Source organism: Pholcus phalangioides, unplaced genomic scaffold (assembly GCF_987345545.1).
Source record: "Pholcus phalangioides strain wild (caught in Gottingen) unplaced genomic scaffold, Ppha-v1.0 ptg000011l_1, whole genome shotgun sequence".
Classification (NCBI taxonomy): Eukaryota; Metazoa; Arthropoda; class Arachnida; order Araneae; family Pholcidae; genus Pholcus; species Pholcus phalangioides.
In genome coordinates, this window is record NW_028301604.1 from 28,915,102 (window position 1) to 28,942,277 (window position 27,176).

Here is a 27,176-nt window from a genome sequence, read left to right on the forward strand (position 1 = left end):
TATAATATATAATTCATACCCACTAACACAGAATAAGCATTCAAGAATTCTGCATTTTAAACTGCGTCTAAACGTTTGTGATTTGTAGCTTCAACTGTACAAAGTGCTGTAATGGTGGGTTGGTAAGATACTGAGTTACAGATGGGAAGAGTTCAGGGTACATGGGTTCACACCTACCCACCTCCAGGTAGTTACACTTTGCCGCTGTGGTGGTCGAGTGGTTATAGCGACGGACTCGCGATACGAGGATCCGGGTTCGAACCACACAATGGTGGTCGGCTGAAGTTGGTTTTCTGTGGTTCCCAACTTCAAGGCGCAAATGCGAGACGATCTCCCTGTTAAAAAGTCTCGCCACAGAGAGCAACAGTCTTACAACGATAAATCATTCAACCATAACACTTCACTCATAGTTAGAAAAACTGGTGGCAGATGGCAGCACTACACATAACAAGCATTACAGAGAAACAAAAAAAAAAACTTCACGTCAGGTTTCACTACACGCACATTCCCGCATGTACCGATTCGTTGGGGGTTCCACGGGGGGTGTGGGGGGTGCATGTGTGGTGTAGCAGTAGCAGGTAGGGCCTCCAAAAAATGGCTCGGGATACATGATGTTCTTAAGTCAGCCACCTCGTTGGGCAATTTGCCTGTTGTGGCATTGTATTTGTATTTGTATAAAGTAATTTTTCCCTACTTGCACATCACGGTTTTTTACCCTTTGGCATTTAAAGCCATTCAGATTGAAAGGCCAATCATGGTCAGTGGTCATCCCACTTGAAAGTAAAAAAAAAAGCAACCCTCCCACTCCCTACAATCAGTCTTTTATTTTCCTGCAAGTGCTAAAAAAAAGGGGGGGGTCAGTTGTGAAGGCCAAATTTTCCCAGATACCCACTTAATTGGGTAGCGTAAAGCCATAAAACTTCCTCTTTTTATCACTTGCAGGTGGTTGGACAAAAAGGATAAGTTTTTAAGAATTAAGGTTGCAGAGGGAAGAAAAGACAAGAAAGTATATACGGAGTGATTATAAAAAAACTGTCCCGACATATGGGTCCCTCACTATCATACCATTCACAGAAACTGAATGAAATTTTGGCATAAGGTATTTTGAGGTATGCACTCAAGAATGATATGGAAAACAACAGTGTCACTCTAACAGTTACGGTTACAGTGAGAAAATTTGGAAAATATCAAATGGCAACACCAAGTTTTTTGTATTGGAATGTGATCTCCATACTGAAAAACACTAAATAGCGTTGGAATGGCATCTGTAGCACGAAAATCCCCAGAGCTAGGCAAGGAAAAAGTAAAAAGGACTTTGCCGTGCACCAGAGCATTAATGTTCGTTTCATTCGTCACACCGTTTCTTCGGCTGAGATCCCAGCCTGATTAGTCCTCCACAAGGTCATGTGGAAAATTTGTGAAACACAATAAAATGCTTTATTTTATGCTGCTTCTCTGTCCTTATTGGTTGTCCTCACTTTTAGCCTATCTACCGTTGGTGATTTTCATGCTACAGTTGCCATTCGAACGCTATTTAGGGTTTTTCACAATGGAGATCACATTCCAATACAAAAAACTTGGTGTTGAAATTTGATATTTTCGAAATTTTCTCACTGTAACTGTAACTGTTAGAGTGACACTGTTGTTTTCCATATCACTCTTGAGCGCATACATCAAAATACCTTATGCCAAAATTTCATTCAGTTTCTGTGAATGGTATGATAGTTGGGGCCCATATGTCGGGATAGTTTTTTTATAATCATCCTGTATATTGGAGCGTATTATGAAATTATTCTTCATGGAAAAGGGGGGCTCTCTTGAGTAAGGAGTGCTGATGAGAAAAATATTAAAAAAATTATGCATGTTTGACTTCAGAAAAGCACTTTTTCAGAAATGGACAGATCCCACAAATAGAACAATTGGGATAGCTATTGACGTACTATAACGCATTTAGAAATTACAACAGGCCCGGAATAGTGTCCTTTTTTTTCAGATATTATCTCCTTCATTCATCTCTTGTGTTTCCATTTCCCCAAACCAGTATTGGGGTTTCATAGAAGCCATTATTTTCAGGAGTTCTAGTACAGTTTACACAAACTGGAAGCACCCTTCCATGTTTTCTTTTTTCTTTCAATCTTTCTTTCTCTCCCCCTCCCATCTCTTTCCCAAGCAATGCTATATGTATAGAAGATTAAGTACATTTTCACCAATATTCTGATTTTTTTTTTATCTTGTATATTTCATTTTCGTATTAATGTGTCATAACAATAATTTTCCCAATTTCCCAGGAATTGTTCTCAGGGGAGAAAGAGAGAGAGAGATATTTCGGGAAATCACTAAAAATTCCTAAGAACAGGTGTGGGAATTCTCGCCCAAAAACCATAATCTGTACAAACTGTCAAATGTATTTGTGTACTTTGAAAAATAATTGTTTCAAAAACTACCATATTCGATGAATATATAGTACATACAATGTGATTGCGTGTTTTGAAATGGCTGCGCTGCATTTACCATGCATTCTTTAATGACAATTGTTTATATTGGTGTGTACTATCACCTCTTTAAGTTTCCCCCATATTTTCTGAACCATCTGTATAAGCAGAGCAATTATGGGAACAAATATATATATGTGTGTTGCTCCATTTGATAATTAGCACCATGTAATAAAACTAACACGTCAATTCCTGATGCCTGTTGTGAGGTGATGTTATATAATGTTGTGTTTTAGCTTTGTAAACAATAAGTATACATTTAACTATACTTTTTACTATGGTTAAACTTTTTACTATGGTTAGATGCTTCTACTCATTTGAATCTGTAGGTACACATATGTGCGCCTAAAATCTTTAGTCATCCCTGCCCCCTCCCTATACTTACAGAAAACTTTTCTTTTCAATTACAGTCTACAAGCACTAAAAAACATAAAATTGACAAATGTTTTTGAGGCTCCAGGTTTGAAGAGGTTGAATGCTCAATTTTTTTTTTCACAGTCAATGATGCACATGGAAATCTGGGAGAAAGGTATTTCAAAAAAATATATTTTGAATTGCACTGCTTATACAGTCTTACTGAGGTATTTGCACATCTGAGAAATTCTGAATACATTGCAATTTTTTCTCACATCACAGACATGATTTAGTTTTTTATTATAAGAAAAAGTTAGATTTGCTAAAATATTCAAAAAAAATCATTTTGCAATTAATTACAAGACATACAGTTCATATATCTTATACAGTCTGATACTTTTACAGGAGGACTTTATTTACAATACTCATTCTTGTCATCTGGGCTTTATTCATTCCTTTTTGTTTTGAGACTTGAGTATCTGGCAGCTACAGTTTTATTTCTGTAATAATTTTTACAAGCAGTTCTGTGAAAAGCACTTTGAAAACTGCTGTAGAGAATTTAACTATAGCACTCTAGCAAACATATGAAAATCCTTTGAATATGAATGAATCTCATATTAAATGCTATATTAAATTATTAATCTCATTAAATTCTTCAGCTACCATTAAACATTTTCATTTCCACGGCATTCTCTAGAATAGTGTTTTTCAGTTGGCACAAGCTCATAGACTCCTTTGTCAAACGCCAAGCATCCTCTGCGCAACATTATAATCTATCACTTTATTGTTGTTGCAATTGCGCTTTTGTTCTGAAACACATTCCTTTTGAAAACCACTGTTCTGCAATACTTTTGAATGTTCCTGTGTTTGCATACTTCCTCCACTGAAGCTCCCAGATTACAGGGTTTCAGAAAAACATTGTGTTTCAGTGTTTTCTGATTTTTTTTTTTTTTTAATATTTGTTGTCCTTAAAACCACTGTGTTAATAAAAATGAGATGGTTCTTTCTCTTCAGAATATGAAGAATAAGTTAGTATGACTGATTCAGTCTTCATCTGAGGGAATAAGGGCTATACCATATTCATCAGTTAATCTGTTAATACACTAAACATATATTTTTTTTACAATTCCTTGCCTAAATGAATAGGAGGAATTCATGGAACCTGGGCCGTAACTAGGCGTCAGGGTATTTTCATATTTTTATTAGGGCAAAACATAATTTTGTTGCTCCCTTCCCATCATGAAGTAAATTGTATATCAATTTTTTTTGTTTTTCCTTAAATTTTCAGACCCTCCATACCAAGATAGCCACCTAGGGAAAGTGCCCCCTTCCCTTAGTTCTGATCCTGTGTGCAGTACAATAGCGTTAATACAAGAGAAACAAAAAAAAGGCATTGCTTGAGAAAACTGACAAATGCATGCACAAAGATTTTACGGATATTCAAAGCCTCAAAAATCTCACATAAAATGAATTTATTGAAGTAATCTGGGGGGCACAGCCTTCCCCCCTCCCCCTCACCAAGTTGAGCAAAACAAGCACCGTCATAACATCCTTTTCCAGAAGCAACTTGAGGTACTTTTCAGACCCTCGTATCTCTGTATTGAAATAGCTCAGATACCTGAAACTTGGCATATCTAGAGCATTCTACAAACTGAACTAAACCTTTTAATTTTTTAATTTCACATTTTCATTATTTGTTGTTCATGACCAATTTGAACTCAAAGTTTCGTTATTTTGACACTGACTCTAGCCAATATAATTTGCAGGTAATCTCAAGATGTCCCACGTACAGGTTCTAATATTCAACGAAATGATGATAGTTACCATGCCTTTCGATCCCAACACTATTGTTGCAAAACTTTTTGGGAAATTTCCATGGAAGGAAACTTCTTCACATCTACATGACCCATGAAAACAATTCATGTTATACTGTTTGGTGTCAGAGTAATGGGCAAAATTGCCTAAGCTCTTTCCTCTTGGGACACCAACATTTGATGATGATGGTTGGAAATGTAATTTTCCAATTAAATTTTTAGGAATTCAAAATCACAGAATCATCAACAAGAGAGAAAAACCTCCCCAACTTTTTTTTCTCCCTTCCTTTTTTTTCCTTTTTACCGTGTATCATGATCGCACGACCTTGAAAAACTGGTTTTACTACTTTGTAGACTACTGTATGATATACAGGCGGGTTGTTGAAAAATAAAGGCTGCTACACATGCTCAGATGCATCCACACACCATTCAGTTATACCTGTGCAGGCAAAGCCTCTGGAACAGGTTCTTGGCAATCTGTGGGGATATTTTCATTCTTCAATCTTTTTCTTCGTGGTCTTTTGATCAGTTCGGATTTTTTCACACACATGGTCTACAAAGTTCAAAATTTTCTAGTATGGTTTCCACAGATGCTGCTTTGGGTGTAGTTGGATTGGTTATCGCACTCAAAGTTATAAACTCAAATACAAGAAAAAAACGGGTAACGTGGTGCAAAGATTGGTTAACCGTTTAAATACCAATGTTCCATAAATGGAACATAGTTTTTATTTACAAAAATATCAGATAAAAATTGATTCAAACATTTCAGGTTTTTTATTGTATAGCCAATATAATTTGCAGGTAATCTCAAGATGTCCCACGTACAGGTTCTAATATTCAACGAAATGATGATAGTTACCATGCCTTTCGATCCCAACACTATAGACAAGAGTTCAAAGTATTTTTTGAAATAAATTCGGAAACTTCAGGTTGATATAAACATTTTTGTCAGAATTTTGAAATTTGACATTTTTTGGGCATTTTTTCCCCATTTCGATAAAAATTTGCCAAAATTTCAATTTTAAAGTAAATCGAAAATTATTTTGTGTGTTTCTACCTCTTAATATATCAATCAAAGTAAATCAATTAGTTTCTTTGTACTGTTAAACTTTGAAGAGCTACGCGTGTTCAAAAATGCATGTTCCATTTATGGAACATTGGCCTTTCAAGAGAGCGGGATTCTAGGCATATCTAATTTGCAGTGCGCTGCTTCGATTTCCCCGTTCTAACCCCAGGGTGGTTGTCATCATTCGACATGGTTATAGGGGCTAATTCTGGGTAATATGACACAGAGAAATGTGCTTTCTGGGGTGAATTGTTTATATTGGGAGAGTACTTTTTTATTCTTGCATTCTTAGAAATGTATATTTTTGCGAACTTCAGACTAATCAAACCGAGTTCGACAATCTTAGATAGTATTGTTGTGTTCAGCTGAGTGTAACCATATCAAAAAGGTATCTTACATTAGAAGAAGCTGTAGGATATTTAGAAACCTTTTTCAGATTCCGAATTACAGGATGCAGATGTATGCCAATTACGTGCTAATGAGAATAGGAACATCATGGATGAAGATGATATTGTCGAAAATGATCTACAGTAGTATCAACGGTTCCAACTGATGTATGTGAAATGCTAGGTAATTTTGCAACAACGGGGATGAGGTGTTAGAAAACTCCTGAAATGTGTTCTTCAAAAGATGTAGGGCAGAAAAAAGGAGCAAAACGCAAGTGCAACACTCACATTTCAAAAAAAGGCGAAACAGTTTTGAGCGATCAGAAAAAAAATTATTGCATGAGATAAACAAATTCTTTCTAGAATCTGATCAAAATCTCGGCTCTGGATTCCATTGGAAAAAATTTGCCATATGGCCATTACAGCACATTGGATAATTCATTCAGAGTTGCGAGAAGCGGATCTTATTTCGCATTTGGAATTCCAAAGAGAAGTGACAATTGAACCTTCTACGAACGAAGGAGGGGTTAATTAACTGGATCCAGGTCCACGTTGTCAACTGAAAAAAGATGTCAGGTCATCTGATGGCCATCATATTGTCGGTGACAAAAGGACAGTGTGCGGTTTGCCAAAAAAAAAAACACTATGTATAAATGCTACCAGTGTGACAAACAGGTCCATCAAATATATATGTTTTCCTTCTTTTATCACGAACATTAGAAAAAAATTTGAATTTTCAGCACTCATTTTTATGTTAAAACAACCAGTATGTGTTGCGAATTTGAATTTGTAGTAGAAAATAGAAAATTTTGTGTAATAACTGTACTCCAGAAGTAAATAATCGTTAGAATATAGGCGATACTAGTTTCCGCTTTCCCCTCTCCCCAAGTGCCAATGTTCCATTTATGGAACATCGTGAAAAACAAAGAAAAAAATTTTTTCTTCAAATTTCAAAGTTGATCTATGTATAGGCGTGCAAAAGGACCTCAAATTCCAAATTTCAAAACAATAAGTGACTTTGTTCATAGTTCGGCCTTTAAACGGTTAAAAAAAAGGCAACAATATTCGCACGTTAAATTATTACAGGAATTGAGATTTTTTAACAACATTGTCTCTGTTCGCTAGAGGGTCTATTTCTCTCATTTTCCACGCCAATCTCTCATAACTATCATCTTTCTTAATTTTGTTATGGTAATCTTCAGATTTCACCTGCCACAAGCATTTCTCATTCCTATACATTTCAATGAATTCTTCCAAACATTCGAGCTGCCCATTTCGAAGATCACTCGTCATTGTAAACCTCGAGTCGTGAAAACTGAACTGAACTCCGGTGAAGTGTTAAAATCGGTGTTTCCCAAAGTAGGACTATTCAGGCTATGAATGGACACAAGGGGGTGATGAGGGGACGAGAGGAAAACATCAGTTTTCGAAAACTCGGACCATTTTCCCAAGGAAGCCTTTGTAAATATGGGCCTTGGGCAAAAAAAAAAAAAAAACTAATATTGCACACAGAAATTCGTACTTGTTTCATCAAGAGCTAAAGTGTTTTTTCTCCCTTTGAATGTGCGCTGTACATTCCAGAGGCATTGTAACTGTGAATTGATCGATAAAGCCTACTGTCACAGATCTATCTCTACACCATCTGGGATCCAGCATCCCCGGGACTGGTTTTACTAATGAATATTGTCATTATTCGAGCCATTTCCCCCCACCCAGGTGGGGCTGGCATAAGGATTCTGGTTTCACATTTGGGACTTATCCTACCAGTCGTTGTCACTATAACGTGAGGTTGAGTCGACTGTATCTCCGAAAACAAGCATCATTTCTCCTCTGAATATACGGATAGGGGCATGGCCCCCCACATCCTGTAGTGGGGCCCCTAGGCTGGGATCTTTTGCGGGCCCCTCGGTAAGACTTTTAACGGGGCCCTTCTGTAGTTAATTTATAGTGTGGAAAAGCAAAAAAATGATGATAATCATCCCAGGCCCTGTCAGCCCCTCCTACGTGGGGGCCATGGATAGGGGATACATGCTCCTTCAGCATCGTATGATAGCATTTTCTTCTCGCGATAGCGTCGATTAAAAAAATAATTTTTTTGACTTGGAAATTTTTATGGTAACTTACTTAGTGTTTTTCTTTGAAAGAAAACAATATACATTTTCGCGCGACCTTTTAAGATGAATTCAACTCAATTTGAAATTGACTTATTATTAAGCATAGTATGTATATTAATAGTATTACTCAATGATATAATTATATTATCAATCCTATCTTTCTCAAAGAACTTTTCGATTGTTTTCTTACTTTTAACTAGCATAATTTCATCTGAATTTTTTTCTTTCAATGTTTGAGCTGAAAGCTGAAATTCGTTGCAATCTGATGAGATGTGTTCAAAAAACAAATTCAATGAGATTCATTAAGAATTACATGTAAAAGAAAATAATAAATTGCAGTGATTTTTATCCTGTTGATGCTTGCTGGTTTTTGGTCAAGAAAGTAGTGGGAATCCTGCGTTGAAATTGCAAACAATTGCAAACATTAACTGACTCATATAAACACCTGCTTGATTTCTAGGGATCTTGATTTCTAAAGGAAGTACATGTGAAAGAATACTAAATAATCTGATATCACGGAGCTACTGAAATCTCCAGGAACCCTGGTTGATAAACCTCTTCTCTAAATAATCAATAAACAATTAATAGTCATAGCACATTATTTGAATACAGAGTTTGTGTGTTTCAGTGCATAATTTCGGGCAAATTTATTGAAAAGAGTGATTTCATGGTCAAAATATTTCTAAAATTTTATTTCGATTTTTTTATTCGATATGAAATTGCAAGGAAATATAGTGGAAATTACGCCATTAGAAAAATTTCTAATTACATGGGAATCCCTCTCCAAAACAAGAAGTTATTCAGTTATTATTGTTCTATTACATTATCAGTAAAAAAAGAAGAGGGAAGAAAGTAGTGCGAATAAGAAAGCGGGGGAAAAACTGCACAGTTATACCTGATGGCTCATACACACGCTCAGTTTTATCTGCGCAGGCATAACTGTACAGTTATACCGAATCGAAAAACCATTCCCTTCAGGTCGCCTGAGCAGGTCAACTGACGGCCCCTACACACACTCAGTTATACCTGCACAGTTGGGCTGTACAAAGCTTCTTCTACATGAATTATGTATAACTTCCAGGGTTGGTAAAAAATTCTGTTTTTTTGAAAAAAAACCAAAAAACATGGTTTTTGGGTTTAAACCGGTTTTTTTGTTTTAAATAGTATTAACATTAAAACAATAAAATTTCTGAAAATCATTCAAACTTCTAATAATTAATTAAAATAAAATGTTTATTAATGTAATTAACACTATTCCCATATTAATTAATCAATAAATATTTCTTACATTTTAACAAAAACAAACTTTTGCAATTTAATTATTTTTTGCTTAACTCAATGGATTACTGTGTGTTTGAAAATTCTTTTAACATTGTTAATCATATAATATATAATGGTTTTTTTTCCAGTTACTTTCAGTATGGTTAATTAGGAAGCTATTTTGCAAAAACTAATAAAAATTAGGTGAATATAATGTATTTAATGAAGCATAAATAATGCAGATTAATTAGCAATGATTTACGATATACAAGGTGATTATAACTTATTTTCTGATTTCAAAACACTGTAAAAAAAAAGAATGATTGCCAGAATGACTTGAAAATTGACAAGAATATTCCTGAAAAAATTCAATTTTATTTGGTAAAGGGGAAAAAATACTTAAAAATGTAAAATTAATGATGTCATCCAACATGTGGGAAATTTGCTCGCAGAATGGAAATGATAGCCAGTCATGGCTATATAGTATTGCACGATTTCATAATTCATGGAAACATCACAAAAAACGAGATAATTGAACAAATAACCACAACTTAAGAAATGTTAAATATGTTGTCCACTGTGTTCTGGCTATGAGGTTGAAAGCACAAGTTCTTATTCAACAACAGATCAGAGTATGCCATGGTCATGATGTGGATGTGCTTGCAATTCATCTTTATTAAACCAAATGTGTCCCCACGTTAATATTCCTGAGGAACTTCTAACATATAGGGGATGCGCTGAAGCTTGCAATTCAAAAAAAGTTTGCAATCCGACGACTGTTCATAACATTTTGAGGTACCCCCCCACAGCCAGAAGTTGCAAGGGTTAAGGTGCAAAATGGGTCTTCAGCAGCTGTTCTGCTGGTATTGCAATGCGCATCTTGATAGAAGTTCTATCCACACACTGATGCTGTGGAAGTGCCGAAATGATGTGGTTGCACAAAATAGATTATACTGCTGGCCAAGTACAGCATCATCTACTTGCACATTTTGCACTACTTGCAGTTTTTTTTCCTTTTGCGAAAGAAACTTCCATTGCTTCAGGAGTATCCATGCAAATTTTCCAAGTCATTCTGACCAGTACTTATTGTATAGTTTTGGAGAATCAAAACTTAAATTATAATCACCCTGTATATAGCTGATTATTTTCCATAAATCTGTTGCTACTATACAGTAGAACCTTCATTAACTGGGATTAAGAGTGAAAGTATAAAAAAAACAACTATTGAATATTAAGACAGAGACATACAGTAGGAGATATGCTACTTCTTATGGGAAAGAAAATGGAAATGTATGTGAGGTAATGTAACTACTAGTGCATTAGTCTTTGTCCTTTAAGGACAGCTGGTGTCTTCATTGGATTATAGGACCACCTGCCCCTAGCATGATGGTGTCACTACTGTTGCTGCTTCTTTAGTAGCCAAAGGTTAGAAAATGTTGTAAGAATGAGAAATTTTGGCTTTTGTATATAACTTTAAATAACTAAGATACTTCATATGAAAAAAATATATATATATTATGGCCACTTTTATGAGACTTTTTGAAAAAAACCACTTATAAAATATTATGTCATTTAAAGATATACCATCAAAATGTACCCCAAGAATATAAAATGTGGTAAAAATGAAATATTTTGGCTAATAATGAACCAATATATTTTTCAAGGAAAAAAATGATATTTAGGCAACTTTTATTTGGTTTAAACCAAACAACCCTGCCGCCAACTACAAAAATTTTCACCCCAGGTGGCGTTTTGTATCAGGAGTCAGGAGATGTTTGTTTGGTCCACAATATACCGAGAAATTAAATTTTCTAGATGTTATGTCAAAATGAATATTTGGAAAGAAAAGTGATTTGTCATAAGGAGAAGATCCTTATTACGATGCTGTGACATCTTTTACTGAGTGCGGTAGCCCAGGTCGGTAAGATACTCGCCTAAAGTACCAAAGGATGTTTAGAGGTGTCGCGAGTTCGATACCCGGTTCGTCCTTGTCAGAAAAGTTTTCTGACACAGGGGTACAACAGAAACGGCGACATAACTGCAGAAAAAATTGCTACCGCTGAGAGTCTCCCATTGAGGGGTTAGCTCACCAACCTCTCGATGCGCATAAAAACAAGCCTGTCATTCAGAATCAGCAATAAATTGTAGGTCCCAGTCCAATTAGCCCTCGTGTGCAGAAAACGGCCGTGGTGCGACAAAAATGATCAAATGCATCTTTTACAAGTTACAAGTTCAATGTATGATTTTGATGTAGAATTTAATTTCTCACAATTTGCTGCACTTTTTCTCATGTGAAACATTTGATTTTTAAATTTTGTATCATTTTTAGTATTTTTTGTTGTTGATTAGAAATTGTCATTTTTTCTCGCTGTAGTTGCTCCTTTCCGAAAGGAGGGGGGGGGGGGACATATTTCTTTGTGTCATTTTATTTTAGCTGTGTTCCGGATTATTTAAGAGGTTATTATATAGGCAAAATCATGTCACCCTCGTTGACTCCAATCAGTGTGCTGAATCTAATGCTAAGTGGTGACGGTAGCGCAATTGACTCCGTATGAATGAGATGTAGTTGTAGATACATTATCTTTAATTATGATGCTATATAGAAGATATTATTTACATGGTACACATATTAAGAGAGATAAAGACGACGTTGGTGCATCTCGTGTGAGAGCTGGAGCTGAACTGATGTTCTCACACACATGGCCCTTCAGACCCTCCGAAGGGGCATCCGGTCACGTGATCATCTCGTGTTTCAGTACAGAATGTACTGCGATTCTTTCACGTGACCAGAGCGTGCTTGTTAAGAGAGAGCCAATGTACAAAGTAAAGTAATAATAATAATACATATAAGAATATATATTGAGGCTCTACAGTACCCCCTCCCCAGTGTCAATGTTGGACACGATAAAAATCCGTGAACAGGACTCGACGTCCAGATCGTGTGGTCACTGGTGGTTTCGATTTCGTGGTTGAGTTCTCTGACGTAGAGTCGTTAGTTTGCGTTTTCACCACCAGCGGCGTTGTATGTTCCGAGAGGGAGAATGCTGGTTTTAAGCGGTCAATGGAAACCAAAACTGTTTTGCCATTGATGTCAAGTTTGAACACTTCTTCATTTTTGTTAATGACAAGAAAGGGACCATCATATGGTCTCTGGAGGGGTCGACAGACACTATAACGACGTAGTAATACGCGAGTAGCATTCATCAGTTCTGGATACACAAATGTAGCACGTTTTCCATGATGTTTTGTTGGCGTTGGACGGAGCTGCTGCATTTGGCCCCTTAACTTATTTACGTAGTCACAAGGGTCAATGTTGACGTTCGTTGAGTCGAAAAATTGGCCGGGAAGACGCAAAGGTGCACCAAACACGAGTTCGGCTGGCGTACACTGCAGGTCTGCTTTTAGAGCGGCTCGGTAGCCCAGAAGTATAGTTGGTAATACTTCGGTCCAACATTCGGTGTTATGGCATTTAATGGCCGTTTTTAATGGTCGATGAAATTCCTCAATCAAACCATTCGCTTGAGGATGGAAAGCGGTAGTTCTAGCTCGTTCGGTGCCTAGAAGTTGTAGGAGAGAGCGGAAAAGGTGGGACTCAAATTGTCGACCTTGATCAGTTGTTATAACTGATTGAGCACCATAATGGGATACCCAACAGTTATAAAAGGCTTCCGCTACAGTTGGAGCTGTGATGTCTTTTATTGGTTGTGCTTCTGGCCAGCGGGAAAAACGATCGATCATGGTCAAACAGTAAGAATAACCATTTGATGGAGTTAATGGACCCACTATGTTCAGATGAATGTGGTCAAATCTTGCAGATGGCATAGGAAATTCTTTCAAAGGAGATTTGACATGTCTGTGAATATTACTTTTTTGACAAGCCATGCAAGTTTTTGCCCATTTTGTTATTTCCTTATTGATACCAGGCCAAACAAAGTGAGAACGGATTTGGTGGATCGTTTGTCTGATGCCTGGGTGCGCTAAGTTATGAACGTGATCAAACACCGTTTTCCTATACTGCACAGGAATATGAGGACGCACACTTCCAGTGGAGATATCACAAATTAAATCTATGTCAGATTCGGGAAGTTTAATTTTTTTCAATTGTAAGCCACAATTTGAATCACCCATCAATTTTGATAATTCATCATCTGTTGCTTGAGCTTCAGCGATTTCATTGTAATTAATTGGGCTTGGCATTGAAATAGCACATATGCGGGACATTATATTGGCTGCCATGTTTTCTGAGCCAGGGATATGATAAATATGACTTGTGAATTGGGAAATGAAATCCAAATGTCTGGTTTGGCGAGGCGAGCATTTGTCATGCTTCTGCCGAAAAGCATAGACCAAAGGTTTTTGATCTGTAAATAGAGCATTGTGACTATCAGGACATGTTAAGTTGTCATGGTTTTACACCCTTAATCATGAATACAACTAGATCTCTCTCTCGCAAACCTGCATTGATCATATCTTTATTCGAAACTCTAATAAAATTAATGAAATTTCATCATCTATTTACAATACAGAAATAACTGATCATTTCCCTATTATTTGCAAATTAAACTTTAAGTATCATGCTTTAAAATCAGATGATAAGATGGAGAAATACATTAGAAAAACGGATTTTATAACACTAACATCTTACTTAGAAAACTATAATTTTGTTTTTAAGAGCCACACCCCTGGACTCATCTTTGATGAATTTATCTTAAAACTACAAACTCTAATACACAATCATTCTAAATACTACCATAAAACTCCTAACAAGAAATCCTACAAACCTTGGATAAATTCAGACTTAGCCCACTTAATTGAGATTAAACAAAAATTATATTTAAAAACTAAAAAATATCCATACGATATAATGTTCAAGCATGCTTACAAAAATGTTGCAAAGCTTGTCAAAGACAAAATAAAAATAGCTAAGCAAAACTATTACACAGTACAATTTTTAAATTGCCAGACATCAACTGAACGCTGGAAACTAACGAATAAAATACTAGGATCCGACTTCAAAAATCGCATACTACCCACTGAAACAAATTTACGCCTCCTTGCTAATAACTTTAACACTCATTTCATAAATATCACACAACAAACAATGGTTCAAAATAACTTTCTACAATTCGTATGTTCCAATGAAAACTCTATTTTTCTTGCTCCGACAGATATTGGTGAAATTACAAAAATTGTAAGGTCCTTGCGCAATTCGGCAACTTGTTTTGATATCATAACTGCTAAGGCTTTAAAAAGTCTTCCTTCCTGTACTTTACAAATTCTTACAGATCTTATAAATAATTGTATTGAAAATGGGGAAGTCTCTCAAATCAGCAGTTGTGATCCCTATTTACAAAAATGGAGATTCAAATTGTTTGCATAACTATAGACCTATTTCTATCTTATCTCAAACCTCTAAAATTTTTGAAACAGTTATTAAATCCAGAATTTACTGTTTTTTATCTACTATTAATTTTTTTTCGAAAAATCAACATGGTTTTTTACCTGTCAGTAATACAGAAACTGCTCTATTGACATTCACTGAATTTGTTTATAAGAATATAGATCATTGTAAAAAAACAATAGGAGTATTTCTAGACATGAAGAAAGCATTTGACAGTGTTAATCATAGTATACTACTCTCGAAATTATATGCTTATGGAATTAGAGGAAATGCATTTAGTATCATCAAATCTTATCTTGACAATAGAACCCAGATGGTAAAATGCAATAGCTTTCTGAGTAATGTCATGCAAATAAAAAAGGGAGTCCCTCAAGGATCGGTTATGGGCCCGCTGCTATTCATAATCTTTATTAACGATCTTTGTAACCTCGACATAGTAGGTAAAATTATAACCTTTGCTGATGACACAGTCATACTTTATTCAGGCACGGAATATTTGACATTCACTAACATTATTAACAACGACCTCATCAAAATTAGAAATTGGTTTCAATGCAATGATTTACAAATAAATGTAACGAAAAGTAAATTTATAAATTTTTCTCTTCAATCCATTCCTCAAATCAACCATAATATAACTTTCCATGTATGTTCACACTTCACCTCGTGCACGTGCCAATGTCTTGAACAATAGTAACATCCATTAAATACCTTGGCGTTCATATTGACCAAAATTTGAAATGGAAATCGCATATTAAATACCTTCAAACTCGGCTCCGTTTCATTTTATATAAGCTCTATCATCTGAAACTGTACATTAATAACCATTTCCTTATAACATTCTATTATTCAATGTTTCATTCAGATTTAATGTATGGTCTCTCAGTTTGGGGAGGAGATTATCTAACTAATATTAAGCCTATTATTTCTCTCCAAAATAAAGCTATCAGATGCATCACTAATGATTATGTTACCCCTCTAATTGATCAATTTCATGGATTAAGAATTCTCCCAGTGCGTTACCTCTACTTTTATAAATCCTTATTAATAATAAAAAAACACCAATACTCCTTACCTCTTAACGTATCCCGTACTTCTGCTCGTCTAAATGCCATCTACTCACTGCCATTAGTTCATAAAAATATTCTTAAAAAACACTTTTGCTTTCTGATTCCAAAATTCTATAATAATCTACCCAGAGAAATCACTGACACTACTGCATTTACTTCCCTTAAAAAACGCCTCAAACTTTACCTACTTGAACTCATTAACATTGAGTCCCATTTCTGATTACATCCTCTAACATTATGCTTAATTAAATCATATCTTTAAATCACCTCCCATAATCCTGTACAAATTCATGTGTTGGCTCCATATTTATTATGTATATCGTTAACATGATATTCATATTTTTTTTTCTTTTGTGTATTTTGGGTAAATATTAAGTCTATATTAAGAACTCATGTTCATATTATTCATATGTAATTTTTATAGCACCTCCGCCGTTGCATGAGAATATTCTTTATTGTTTATATTGCAATTTTTAACATATTCATTTTTTGTTAATTATACTATTTTTATCTGTAACTACTATCTTTTTTATATTTTTTTCCCATCATATATCTGAAAATAATATCACTGTACTATATTTTTTAAACTTATTCATTGTAACAACCAGTATGGGACATCTGTCTCCTTGGTTGCCAATAATATCATATAACATGTGTTCACACAAATTTTAAAATAAATTTGAATTGAATTGAAAAAAAAAAAGAGTGAACTGACGTGCTTCGAGCATGTGTCGAAAATATTTGATAGAAGAATATGCAGCCAATAGTTCTCTGTCATATGCGCTATAGCGTGTTTCCGCTGGAGTGAGTCTGCGAGAGAAAAATCCTAGCGGTTGCAAAGAATTGTCCACTACCTGGTGTAATGCACCACCAATTGAAAAATCAGATGCATCAACGTGAAGTGCAAGTTTTGCAGATGTGGAAGGATGAGCTAATAGAGTGACATTAGCTAGTTGCTCTTTGCATTGATTGAATGCTGCGAGTGCAGGATCGGTCCATTCAATTTTACGATTATCTTTTTTACGGCGGGAGCCCTTTAGAAAATCGTGTAAGAGTATTTGTGACTCAGCAGCATGTTTTATGAACCTTCTATAGAAATTTATGAGACCAAGAAATTTTCTTAACTCAGAAATTGTGTCAGGTCTCTTGGAATCTAATATTACTTGCACTTTGCTAGGTAATGGTTTAATGCCAAGAGGAGTGATTAAATGACCTAAAAATTCCAAATTATCTACCCCTAATACACATTTAGAAATATTAAGTTTCAAGCCATACTTGTGTAAACGCTCAAATATTTGCCTCAGGTGATTTTCGTGCTCTTCAACAGATGATGAATATATGAGGATATCATCTAAATATGCATAACAGAAGGATAAACCTCTTAACACCTCGTGCATGAAACACATAAATGTTTGAGGCGCATTTACTAAGCCAAAACAAAGCCTTATATATTCGAACAGACCCCATGGTGTTGTCACCGCTGTTTTAGGAATATCAGGTTCAAAAATAGGGATCTGATGGTATGCTTTGAAAATATGTAATTTTGAAAAAATTAACTTACCATGAAGTGCATTGCTGAAATCACTTAGGTATGGGATGGGATAGGAATCGAATTCTGTGACAGAATTTAATTTTTGATAATCTCCCGCTGGTCATATAGATGTTTCCAACTTCGGAACAATATGCAATGGTGAAGACCATGAACTTTTTGAAGGACGAATTATTCCTTGTTGTAACAAAAAATCGAATTCAGTCTTCACCTTCTCAAAGTGTTGAGGGTGAAGCCGTCTCGGTCGAGAACATATTGGAGGACCTTTAGTCACTATGTGGTAAACTGTGTCGTGTGATGCAGGTTCGCCTATTAAGCACGGATTTGTGATGTCTGAGAATTCAGAAAGAATTTTCTCGTACTGAGATGGGCCCACTGTGGAAATTGAGACATGAGCCGTTTGATGCACTGATCCCAGGGAATGAAGTGATGTGCTACAGCTAATGAGACGACTCTACCATGAGATTGAAATTGCGCAGAGAATCTGCTCCGATGATAGGGCACGAAACCTTGGCGGCGACGAATGTCCATGGAAAATTTTGTCGCAAACCCAGATCTAGAACAATATTTTTGGAATATATATTGAGGCTCTACAAGTGTATAGGATCTGGAAATCTCCTAACTTTTTGCAGGAGTTTAACCTCACTTCTTCCCTTTCTCTTGATACAGCCAGTCACATGTTTTTAGGGCTATGCCCCCTCTCTTTGCACTTTTTGGCCATTTTCGGTTTCTTCGGGTGAATGTTTTCCCCATGGAGTTGGCTGTTAAGCCATGCAAAAAATAATAACAATCACCATGGGTAAATCCAGATTCATTTCTATGCCCCTTTTTTAATCTATTTTCTCCTCGCAACCACCCACATGGGGGTACAGTGTGATGACAGACTCACCGAAAAAAAAATACATATATTACACGAAAACTTTTTTCTTTCTGTTTTTTTTGTAGTTTAATTTTTTTTTTTTGTCTATGTTATGATTATATCTGTGTTTTAGATGCCTCTTTTGAATCTAGTACGTCGATGTTGGTTCAACAGCTACAGCTCTGGATGTTATTATTATTATATATTTTTTGCATTTATCGGACAAATTCGCATTATCATAATCCAATCCTGAATGGTGTTCACGGGGCTAACGAGAAAGAGAGGGCTACGGTACTAGAGTCACGTGACCAACTGGGTCCTAGCTCCTTCACGTTGCTGCTTGCTTTTTAGCTGAAAGGATGACATTTTTTCAGTTCTTCCAACATGTGATCCGAAAATAAAGCTGAATAAATATTTTTTCGTTGCGAATTTATAGATCCTGAGAAACATCCAAATACATGGTAAGTGTTAAATACATTTTCAACCATCTTTATTAATATTAAATCTAAAACAGAGTTGTCTGTATAAAGTAAAGCAAATTGTGTATATCACGACACGAGCTATGTGTCGGGCGCATGTGTGGTGTAGTAGTAGTAGGTAGGGCCTCCAAAAAATGGCTCGGGGATCCATGATGTTCTTAAGTCAGCCACCTCATTGGGCAATTTGCCTGTTGTGGTGTTGTATTTGTATTTGTATTTTTTTGGTGAGCTTGCAGCAGAATCTAACAGTTTCCAGAGTAGAAAATAATTTGGAATTCTCAAATATTGAACTGCTTTGAGATAGGTTTTCCTTTGTGAGTTATTTAAGATGTCAAAGTAAATATATAAAAAATACTCCCAAAATTATTTTATTTCTAAATTTAGTTTTCATTAGGAAATTAGAACTTTCTTTCATAAGTGATAGTTGATGTTTTCTCCCTGTTATGCATAAAAAATAAAGCAGCAGGAAAATTAGAGCAACTTATATTGCAATACTGTCGTTGACATTTTTAGTACTTGGTAGCTTCAGAATTCTCGTTTTTTTTTTGTATCCTGTATATAGAATGTATATAATTACCATAACATGTTACAATGCTGTTGTGCACATTTGTAGTATTTTGTAGCCTCAATATTTTGGTGGTATTTCTTTCTCTTACAAAACTCCAGTTTTGTGATGAGTTTATGCATTAAATGATAAATAAAAATTTTATACACTTTTCTATGTCTGAGAATTTTTTTTTTCTCCTATATTTCAATATTTCTTTATACTGAAAATAAGTAGTTTACATTTTTTTTTTAATTAGCTGAAAGTTGTATTTTACTACATGGAATGATAGATCTTGTATAGCTAATGCAAATAAACTTAGTTTCGGAATGTGTGTGCTATATAATATAGATTGTCATTTGTTGGTTATGAAAATGGAATTTATTACAATACTTTGTGAATCTGAAGAAAATTTAATTGAAGGGTTTTTCACAGATATCTTTATTTTTAGAGAGTTTACGAAGTTTAGTGAGCTGTTGAAAAAGCAGGCAAATTGGTGCAGTGTATATTTTCAACAGTTTGTTATCCCAATTTTTAGGGTAAAATAAAAATCTTCGTTGCAGTTTTTATTCTTCCTGTGTTTATAATTTTTCAAAAAAAAAGTGTGGGGGAGTATTATGCACAGGTTTTTGCAACACACAAAAAATAATTACATTCATTGTACATAATTGTCGTTTGTGTTGACTATTGCTAAAAGGTAAATGAAAAGGATTATCAGAAGCATTGAACTGTAAAAGCATACAAGTTATAACTATGTAACTGACCGTAATTATAAAATTTGATCAAATCTGCATGGCCCTCACAAGAGTGGGGCTGACAAGGGGCCCAGAAGAATAATTTTTTGCTTTTTATTTTAAAAATTCACTATAAAAGGGCCAGTGAAAGAGAGCCTAGGGGCCTTTCTGCAGGATATGGGGGGATGTGATTTGTATATACAGTAATTATCCAGTGAGAAGAAAATAATTCTATTCCCCCAAATTTGGGAGAAAATGGCATTCAAATTTGTGTAGAAAGAATATTTTGTGTGGAAGAGATGCTTAATATGTTCCATTAAAGTTGTTAAATAAGTTTTTTTATAAACTGTTTGAGGCATAACATGCCATATATTGCAAACAGAATGCGTATTTGTAAACTGCGAAAGATCGCAGAGAATGTTCGAAGAACTTGGTTATTGTAGAGAATGTGTTGCAAGAAAGCCATGTTACGGGTGGGTTATTGCAGAGGATGTGTTGCAAGAAAGCCATGCTGCGGGTGCGCTTGAGGAACAGGGAAAGTTAGGACCCAGTTGGTCACGTGATCAACATTTCTGCTCCGAGTGCCATAACCCTCTCTTTCTTGTTAGTCTCGGGAGCTCATTAATAATGTAATTTGGTTTCAATTGAGATTTTTCCTATTTGCCAAATTGCAATTTAAAAAAAAACTTATCCTCAATTTTAATATATTTCTGTGCAGCATGGCTGTTTTAATTGGTATTTGTGGTAGTAAATGTGTGTGTGTGTGTTGGTATAATTAAAAATTTATGTTTACTTTAAAAAAAAATTTTGTTCTCTAATCACTGTTTCAGTCTCAATCATTTACTGCTAATTTTTTTGATTTGTTTTCTTTTGAGGCAACCTGCTCCTGTGCTCTTGCCAGTTCACTGGCCTGCCCAATACGTAAGTCTGCCAACAATTGCTCGCCAAACTAACTTCTATTTAGATATTGATTCTATTTTTCATGGCCTTCCCTCGCGACATAACAACACTAATGTTCCAAATCGGAAGTGAGAAACTGGTGATGGATAAATTTGAGCAATTGATTTCTTTTTCAATTTTATGGACATCATTCCTCTGCTGGCTTCTTGTTATACTCAGAAAGACATTGTTGCAAAGTGGGAGAAAATTTCAGAAGAATAAACACAACATTTGGCAATTCAGCACTCGTTATTTGGTGACATTGGCAACTTAATGCTCGTTATTTGGTGACATTAGCAATTCAACACTCACTATGTGAAGTTGCCAAATTAGCATTCGTAATTTGGCAGACTAGCTCTTTTACTTGTGGAATGAAAATTTTTTTCACAAGCCATCAAGATTTGATGCGATGAAATTTGATCACAGTAATTCTTGCTGCTTGCAGGGGCAACTTTATTTCTTTCCTTTTTTGAAAATAGAAACAGACTCACATTTGCACTTTAAATCATTTGATCATTTTTGTCACACCACGGTCATTTTTTGCACATGAGGGCTAATTAGACCGGCACCTACAATTTATTGTCGATTCCGAATGGCAGGCATTTTCTTATACTCATCGAGAGGTTGGTGCACTAACCCCTTGATGGGAGACTCCCTGCGGTAGCAATTTTTGTTGCAGTCATGTCGCCATTTCTGTTGTACCCGTGTCAGGAAAGTTTTCTGACAAGGACGAACCAGGTATCAAACTCGCGACACCTCTAAACATCCTTTGGTACTTTAGGTGAGTATCTTACCGGGCTGGGTTACCGCACCCCTTGCACTTTAAAGTTCAAAGACCATTGTAAACCATCTTCCGATGCATGATCACGGATATTATCTGGGTTTCGGGATGGAAAGCCCGGTGAGGGACTGATATAATTTGAATAATGGTTCATGGTTATCCCAATCTGATTTTCCGGAACGAAGTTGAGTGCAGGCTCTTGCTGGGAAAAGCTGAAGATCCATTCAAAAAAATATTAAAAATCTGTAACCTTCCAATTTCATGAAATTTTCTGCACTTCTTGCAAGTTTTTCTTGATACTGCAAAGTTTTCACTCTTCCTCATTAATCAAAATTTTCTTAAAACTAACTGACACTCTGTCCCAGTAAGAAGAGTTAATGCCAGAAATCCATTTCATAAAACAGGACTATAACTTGTGGTAAAGTGTATAGTGTGTGGTATTAACAAATTATGAGGAGTTAGCAAAGCATTTTATGTTAGTTCTTACCCTCTTGTAAAGCAACATGAGCTGCTACTGCCTTCCTCAACAATGTCAAGTACTGAACCATATTTTTCCAACACATTCTCAGGAAGACGATAGTCACTGAAAAAAGAAGCAGCTTGATCTTCTAAAAAGTGTTTTATAACACATTTTTCCTGGAATTTAGGGTCAGATAACCTCATATTCTCACATTTCTTACACGAATAATGATTAGGGATGTATGTACAGGTATTCGGCCAATCATTGAGTACCTATTAAATACAAAAAAAAAAAACACACACAAAAAATAGATTAAGTTAAAATTAAAAAATTATTACAGTATATACACACCTAGTATAGTGCACGTTCACAGTAAAAGAAAACTTGCATATAAAAAAATAACACATAACATACACAGACATGCCAGCATTGGCTTAAGTGATGAATGTTCAGCTTTGCCATGGGATGGGGATACCCCTCAGGACAACATAATCATAGTGCAATAAAAAAAACACTCAAAAATTCAATTTTTTTTTTTTAATTTTGTAATTGAAAGTTCATTAAATACAGCACCTCATTGGCACTGGAACCAAGAAGGCTCAGGCACATGAACCCCTCCCCCCCACCTCCCGAATCAACTTTTCGAATTCGCAGTCTCTTTTAATAATTCATGAATATTCAATGCAATCCCAACCTGAATACATCTTCGTGGGCCATATATACTGACATCTAGCAACCCTAGATCTCTTCCCCCATCCCCATTTTCTTTGTATCAAAACTCCTATGGCACCTACAATGTGTAACATGAGGGGGGCCTGTGAAAAACTGATAGTCATTGGCAACACTGAACCGATAGTGATTGCATGCGTTTAATATGAGCTCCGTTTAGTACACTATACTTTGTGATCATTTTATATCAAACCCTGTGATAATTTTTCCATCTTTTTTTTTAAATCTTATTTATTTATATATTTTTGCGAGTATTCTGTGATGTTCAACAAAATAATACACAACTGAAGGTAGTTCACAGGCTGTTTCCTAGACCCTGCGTTTGTGCTGACAACTGTCTCAACTCAACTGGAAATTCCCTATAAAACTATAAAAAATGATGTCCTGTTCAGACTGTGATCAGGCCTTTAATGATCCAAGAGATGCAATCAGGTGTCATGGCTGTTCCAAGGTAAGACATAAATGTGCCTGGCTTATGGCAGAGCGAAACAAAAATTTGAATATTCTAATTGCCACATTTTCCTTCATTTTATTGGCACAGGGGTTCACGGAATTTTTCATGGAACACAAAACATTTAGTCAAACCTCTTTTACTAAAAGAAAAATATACAAGAAAGAAGTCATCAAGAAATTGTTAAAAAATTAAAAATTTGAACTGATGCAAAAAATAAAGGGAGTTCAGAAAAAAGTTCCAAGCCTTCACAGAAAAACTCAAATTGCCCCATGTTGGGAATCACCATTCTAGGGTGATGACAGTTGAATCAAATACAAAAAATAAATATATCAAACCATTGGCATATGCAGGGGGATTTGGGGTTCTAATCCCCCAAGCCGAAATTATAGTACAAATGAATTACCTTTCAAATACAATTGAATAATCGACGTTGGATATACACAAAATTCCAAAACGAACACGGCCATACGCATTTCGGAACTATATGAAGTTCCTTCATCAGTAGCAGAAAACAAAGAAAGAAAGAAAATATTTAAATTATTGAAAAACTTCTTATAGCGGGAGTTACTCGCTGTTGTAGACAAGAGTCAAATTCAAAACGAACCGGCAACAAAAGAGTAGAGTATAAAGGACGGAAAAAAGAAAAATGGCGGAGCCAATCGCAACGGAGAATGTGATAGTGATGCTGATGGAGAAGAATAATTATTGTAGAAACTGTTGTGCCTAGATTTTTAAGAAGGGTGGTGTGCTAGATAGGTCGTTGACCAACTGGTTTCTGTTTTTGTTGATATGGAATGATTCGAAGAAAACCAAGTCAGACGGTGAGGGACATTTTTGGATGATTTTGGCAAAAGAGAAGTCAAATTTATGGTCAAAGGACCAGCAGTGTTGGGCTATGAATGAGCAGTTAAAGTCTTGGTTGCTTACGTATCTTCTATGCTTATTTAAACAGTATTTTAGGGCACATTTAGTTTGTCCTATATATGCTAATCTGCATTGGCATGAAATGCTGCAGATGCCCCAGTTGTTGAGTGTGTGTCAATGGGATCTTTTAGTGATGAAAACCACAGAAAAATTGAATTTTCAAAGGATTTTAGCGATGCGTCAGCTGGTTTTTGGGAAGAAAGGCAAAATGATCAAGTTTTTGTGTTCAGGTTTAGGCTTGGTTTTGGAAGTGTTTTTAATCAGTTTGCTGTGTAGATTATCAATGAGAGAGCTCCGGTAGCCACGATCGACTGCTATTGCTCTAAGGATATTCAGTTCAGCATCGAGTAATGTCGGTGAAGAGCAGATATTAATGGCTTTCTCCACGTATGTGTAGAACGAGGCATACTTTTGTGCCGGAGGCTGCTTCCCAAAAACCTGCCAACGCATCGCTAAAATCCTTCAAAAATACAATTTTTCTGTGGTTTTCACCCCCATCAATAAACTTTGTTTCTCTCAACTAAAAGATCCTTTTGACACACTCAACAACTGGGGCATCTACAGCATTTCATGCCAATGCAGATTACCATATATAAGCCAAACTAAACATACCCTAAAATACTGTTTAAATAAGCATAGAAGAGACGTAAGCAACCAAGACTTTAACCGCTCATCCATAGCCCAACACTACTGGTCCTTTGACCATAAATTTGACTTCTCTTCTGCTAAAATCATCCAAAAATGTCCCTCACCGTCTGACTTGGATTTCTTCGAATCATTCCACATCAACAAAAACACAAACCAGTTGGTCAACGACCTATCTAGCATACCATCCTTCTCAAAAATCTAGGCACAACAGTTTCTACAATAATTATTCTTTTCCATCAGCATCACTATCACGTTCTCGGTTGAGATTGGCTCTGCCATTTTTCTTTTTTTCGTCCTTTCACTCTACTCTTTTGTTTCCGGTTCATTTTGAATTTGACTCTTGTCTACAACAGCGAGTAACTCCCGCTATAAGGAGTTATTCAATAATTTCAATATTTTCTTTCTTCTTTGTTTTCTGCTACTGATGAAGGAACTGCATATAGTTCCGAAACATGAATAGCCATGTTTGTTTTGGAATTTTGGGTATATCCACCACCGATTATTCAATTGTATTACGAAATTATAGTGTTATTTTACAGGAAAAAACTTGAAAACCCCCACGTCAGAAGAAAAAATTTTGAAACCCCCCCCCCCTCGAGAAAATTCTGCGTATGCCTATGTATATAACTAAGGTAATATTAAAAGAATAAGGCTAGATCTGTAAGAAAGAAAGAATGAATAACCGTATGATTTGACGCCATCATACGAAGCACCGCGCCCCAAGCTTTTCATACATTTTACTCATTACTCGTAAATGAGTGAGATGAAGCTCGTGTAGAACCATCAAATGGCCCAAAGCAAGCACCATCACTCGATTTCCCCACAGTAGACAGTTCATATGAAGTGACAGGCTGTTTTCTTTTGAAGAAAATGCTCTGAATTTCAAACTTAATATTGTCTTTGGCCACTCTTTTAGAACAAAAATTTAGGACTTTGTAAAAAAGAGGATTATGCAAGTTTATTTTTGCTGTATCCATTGCACTAACAAAAAGACAAACTAGATTTTCCATAAAAAGAACCCCAGTGGGTGGCAGAACCCTAAACTTGGAACTGGGCTGCAATAGTCTACTCAAGACATCTGTGTGGCCTATCTTTTTTCATGAACAGTATACAAGATCAAAATTGTAGACATTTAGCATTAAACGACCATCACAATATATGCAAGAATATAATATTAGGGGTAGGTTTTGCCCTAGTAATGGCTGGTGGTCAGTAATAATTGTGAACTTATAGCCATATAGGAAATGGTGAAATTTTTTTTGAGACCTGATATGAGAGAGAGAAAAGGTGGCAACATGGCGGCTAACGATGAAGACGCCAGTTTTCATGCCTCTTGTAAACAGTTGTTTCAGACGATTGAAAACGCATTGTTATCGAAGTGTAATATGAATAATCAAACAAGGGAAGATGGAAGGAATGCTTTAAGTGAGTTGAAAAGCTTGATTACCATTAATTTTGAGCGATTAAAGTCTGCTAATTTTCGCAAGGCTTGTGAAGAGTCCCTTCTCAAGGCCGTTGAGAGTCGTACCTACGCTCAGGTGTGCACTGTGCCGCCATCTATCGCGCCTTTAGAAAAACAAGACCAACGATCGTCACAAACATGCGATTTATTTGTCAGTTCAATTGAGGGCCAGAAATGCTCTTCGGACGAGGTCAAAAAACTTATCAAAGACCAAATAAATCCGAGAGAGATGGGGATTGGAATCCAAGGACTGAGAAAAATTCAAAATGATAAAGTTGTGATTAAATGTGTTTCCGAAAATGACAGAAATAAGCTCCGCGAGGCCTTGACGAAAAGATGTTCCAACTTGGTCTCAGAAATACCGAGGGGCAGACAACCATCGATCTTGGTCAAGTATGTGCCGAATTCTGTCAGTGATGAAGAGCTAGTCCAAGTAATGTTTGACCAAAATCCGGAAATATGTTCCTCTGACAGTGACAGCAAAGAATCGAGGTTCAGATTTGTGTTGGGGAAAAAGTTCAATGACTCGAGACATGTTGTTGTCAATGTTCCTGCGGCAGTCCGAAAGCGATGCATACTACAAAAATGTCTTAGATTTGATTGGTCGATGTGCACTGTTGAGGACTTTGTTGTGATGAATAGATGCTTCAAGTGTTT

At 35.9% G+C, this 27,176-nt stretch overlaps 1 protein-coding gene across 4 annotated transcripts in view; it reads right to left on the reverse strand.

Moving 5' to 3' along the window:
• The window catches only part of Mt2 (tRNA (cytosine(38)-C(5))-methyltransferase), a 244,870-nt gene that overhangs the window by 104,561 nt on the left and 113,133 nt on the right, over positions 1–27,176 (reverse strand). For all 4 annotated transcript variants that reach the window (XM_089239441.1, XM_089239439.1, XM_089239442.1 and 1 more), the window contains exon 6: positions 22,330–22,574. In XM_089239441.1, the coding sequence (XP_089095567.1) occupies positions 22,330–22,574 (245 nt within the window). The remainder of the gene's footprint in view (positions 1–22,329; positions 22,575–27,176) is intronic.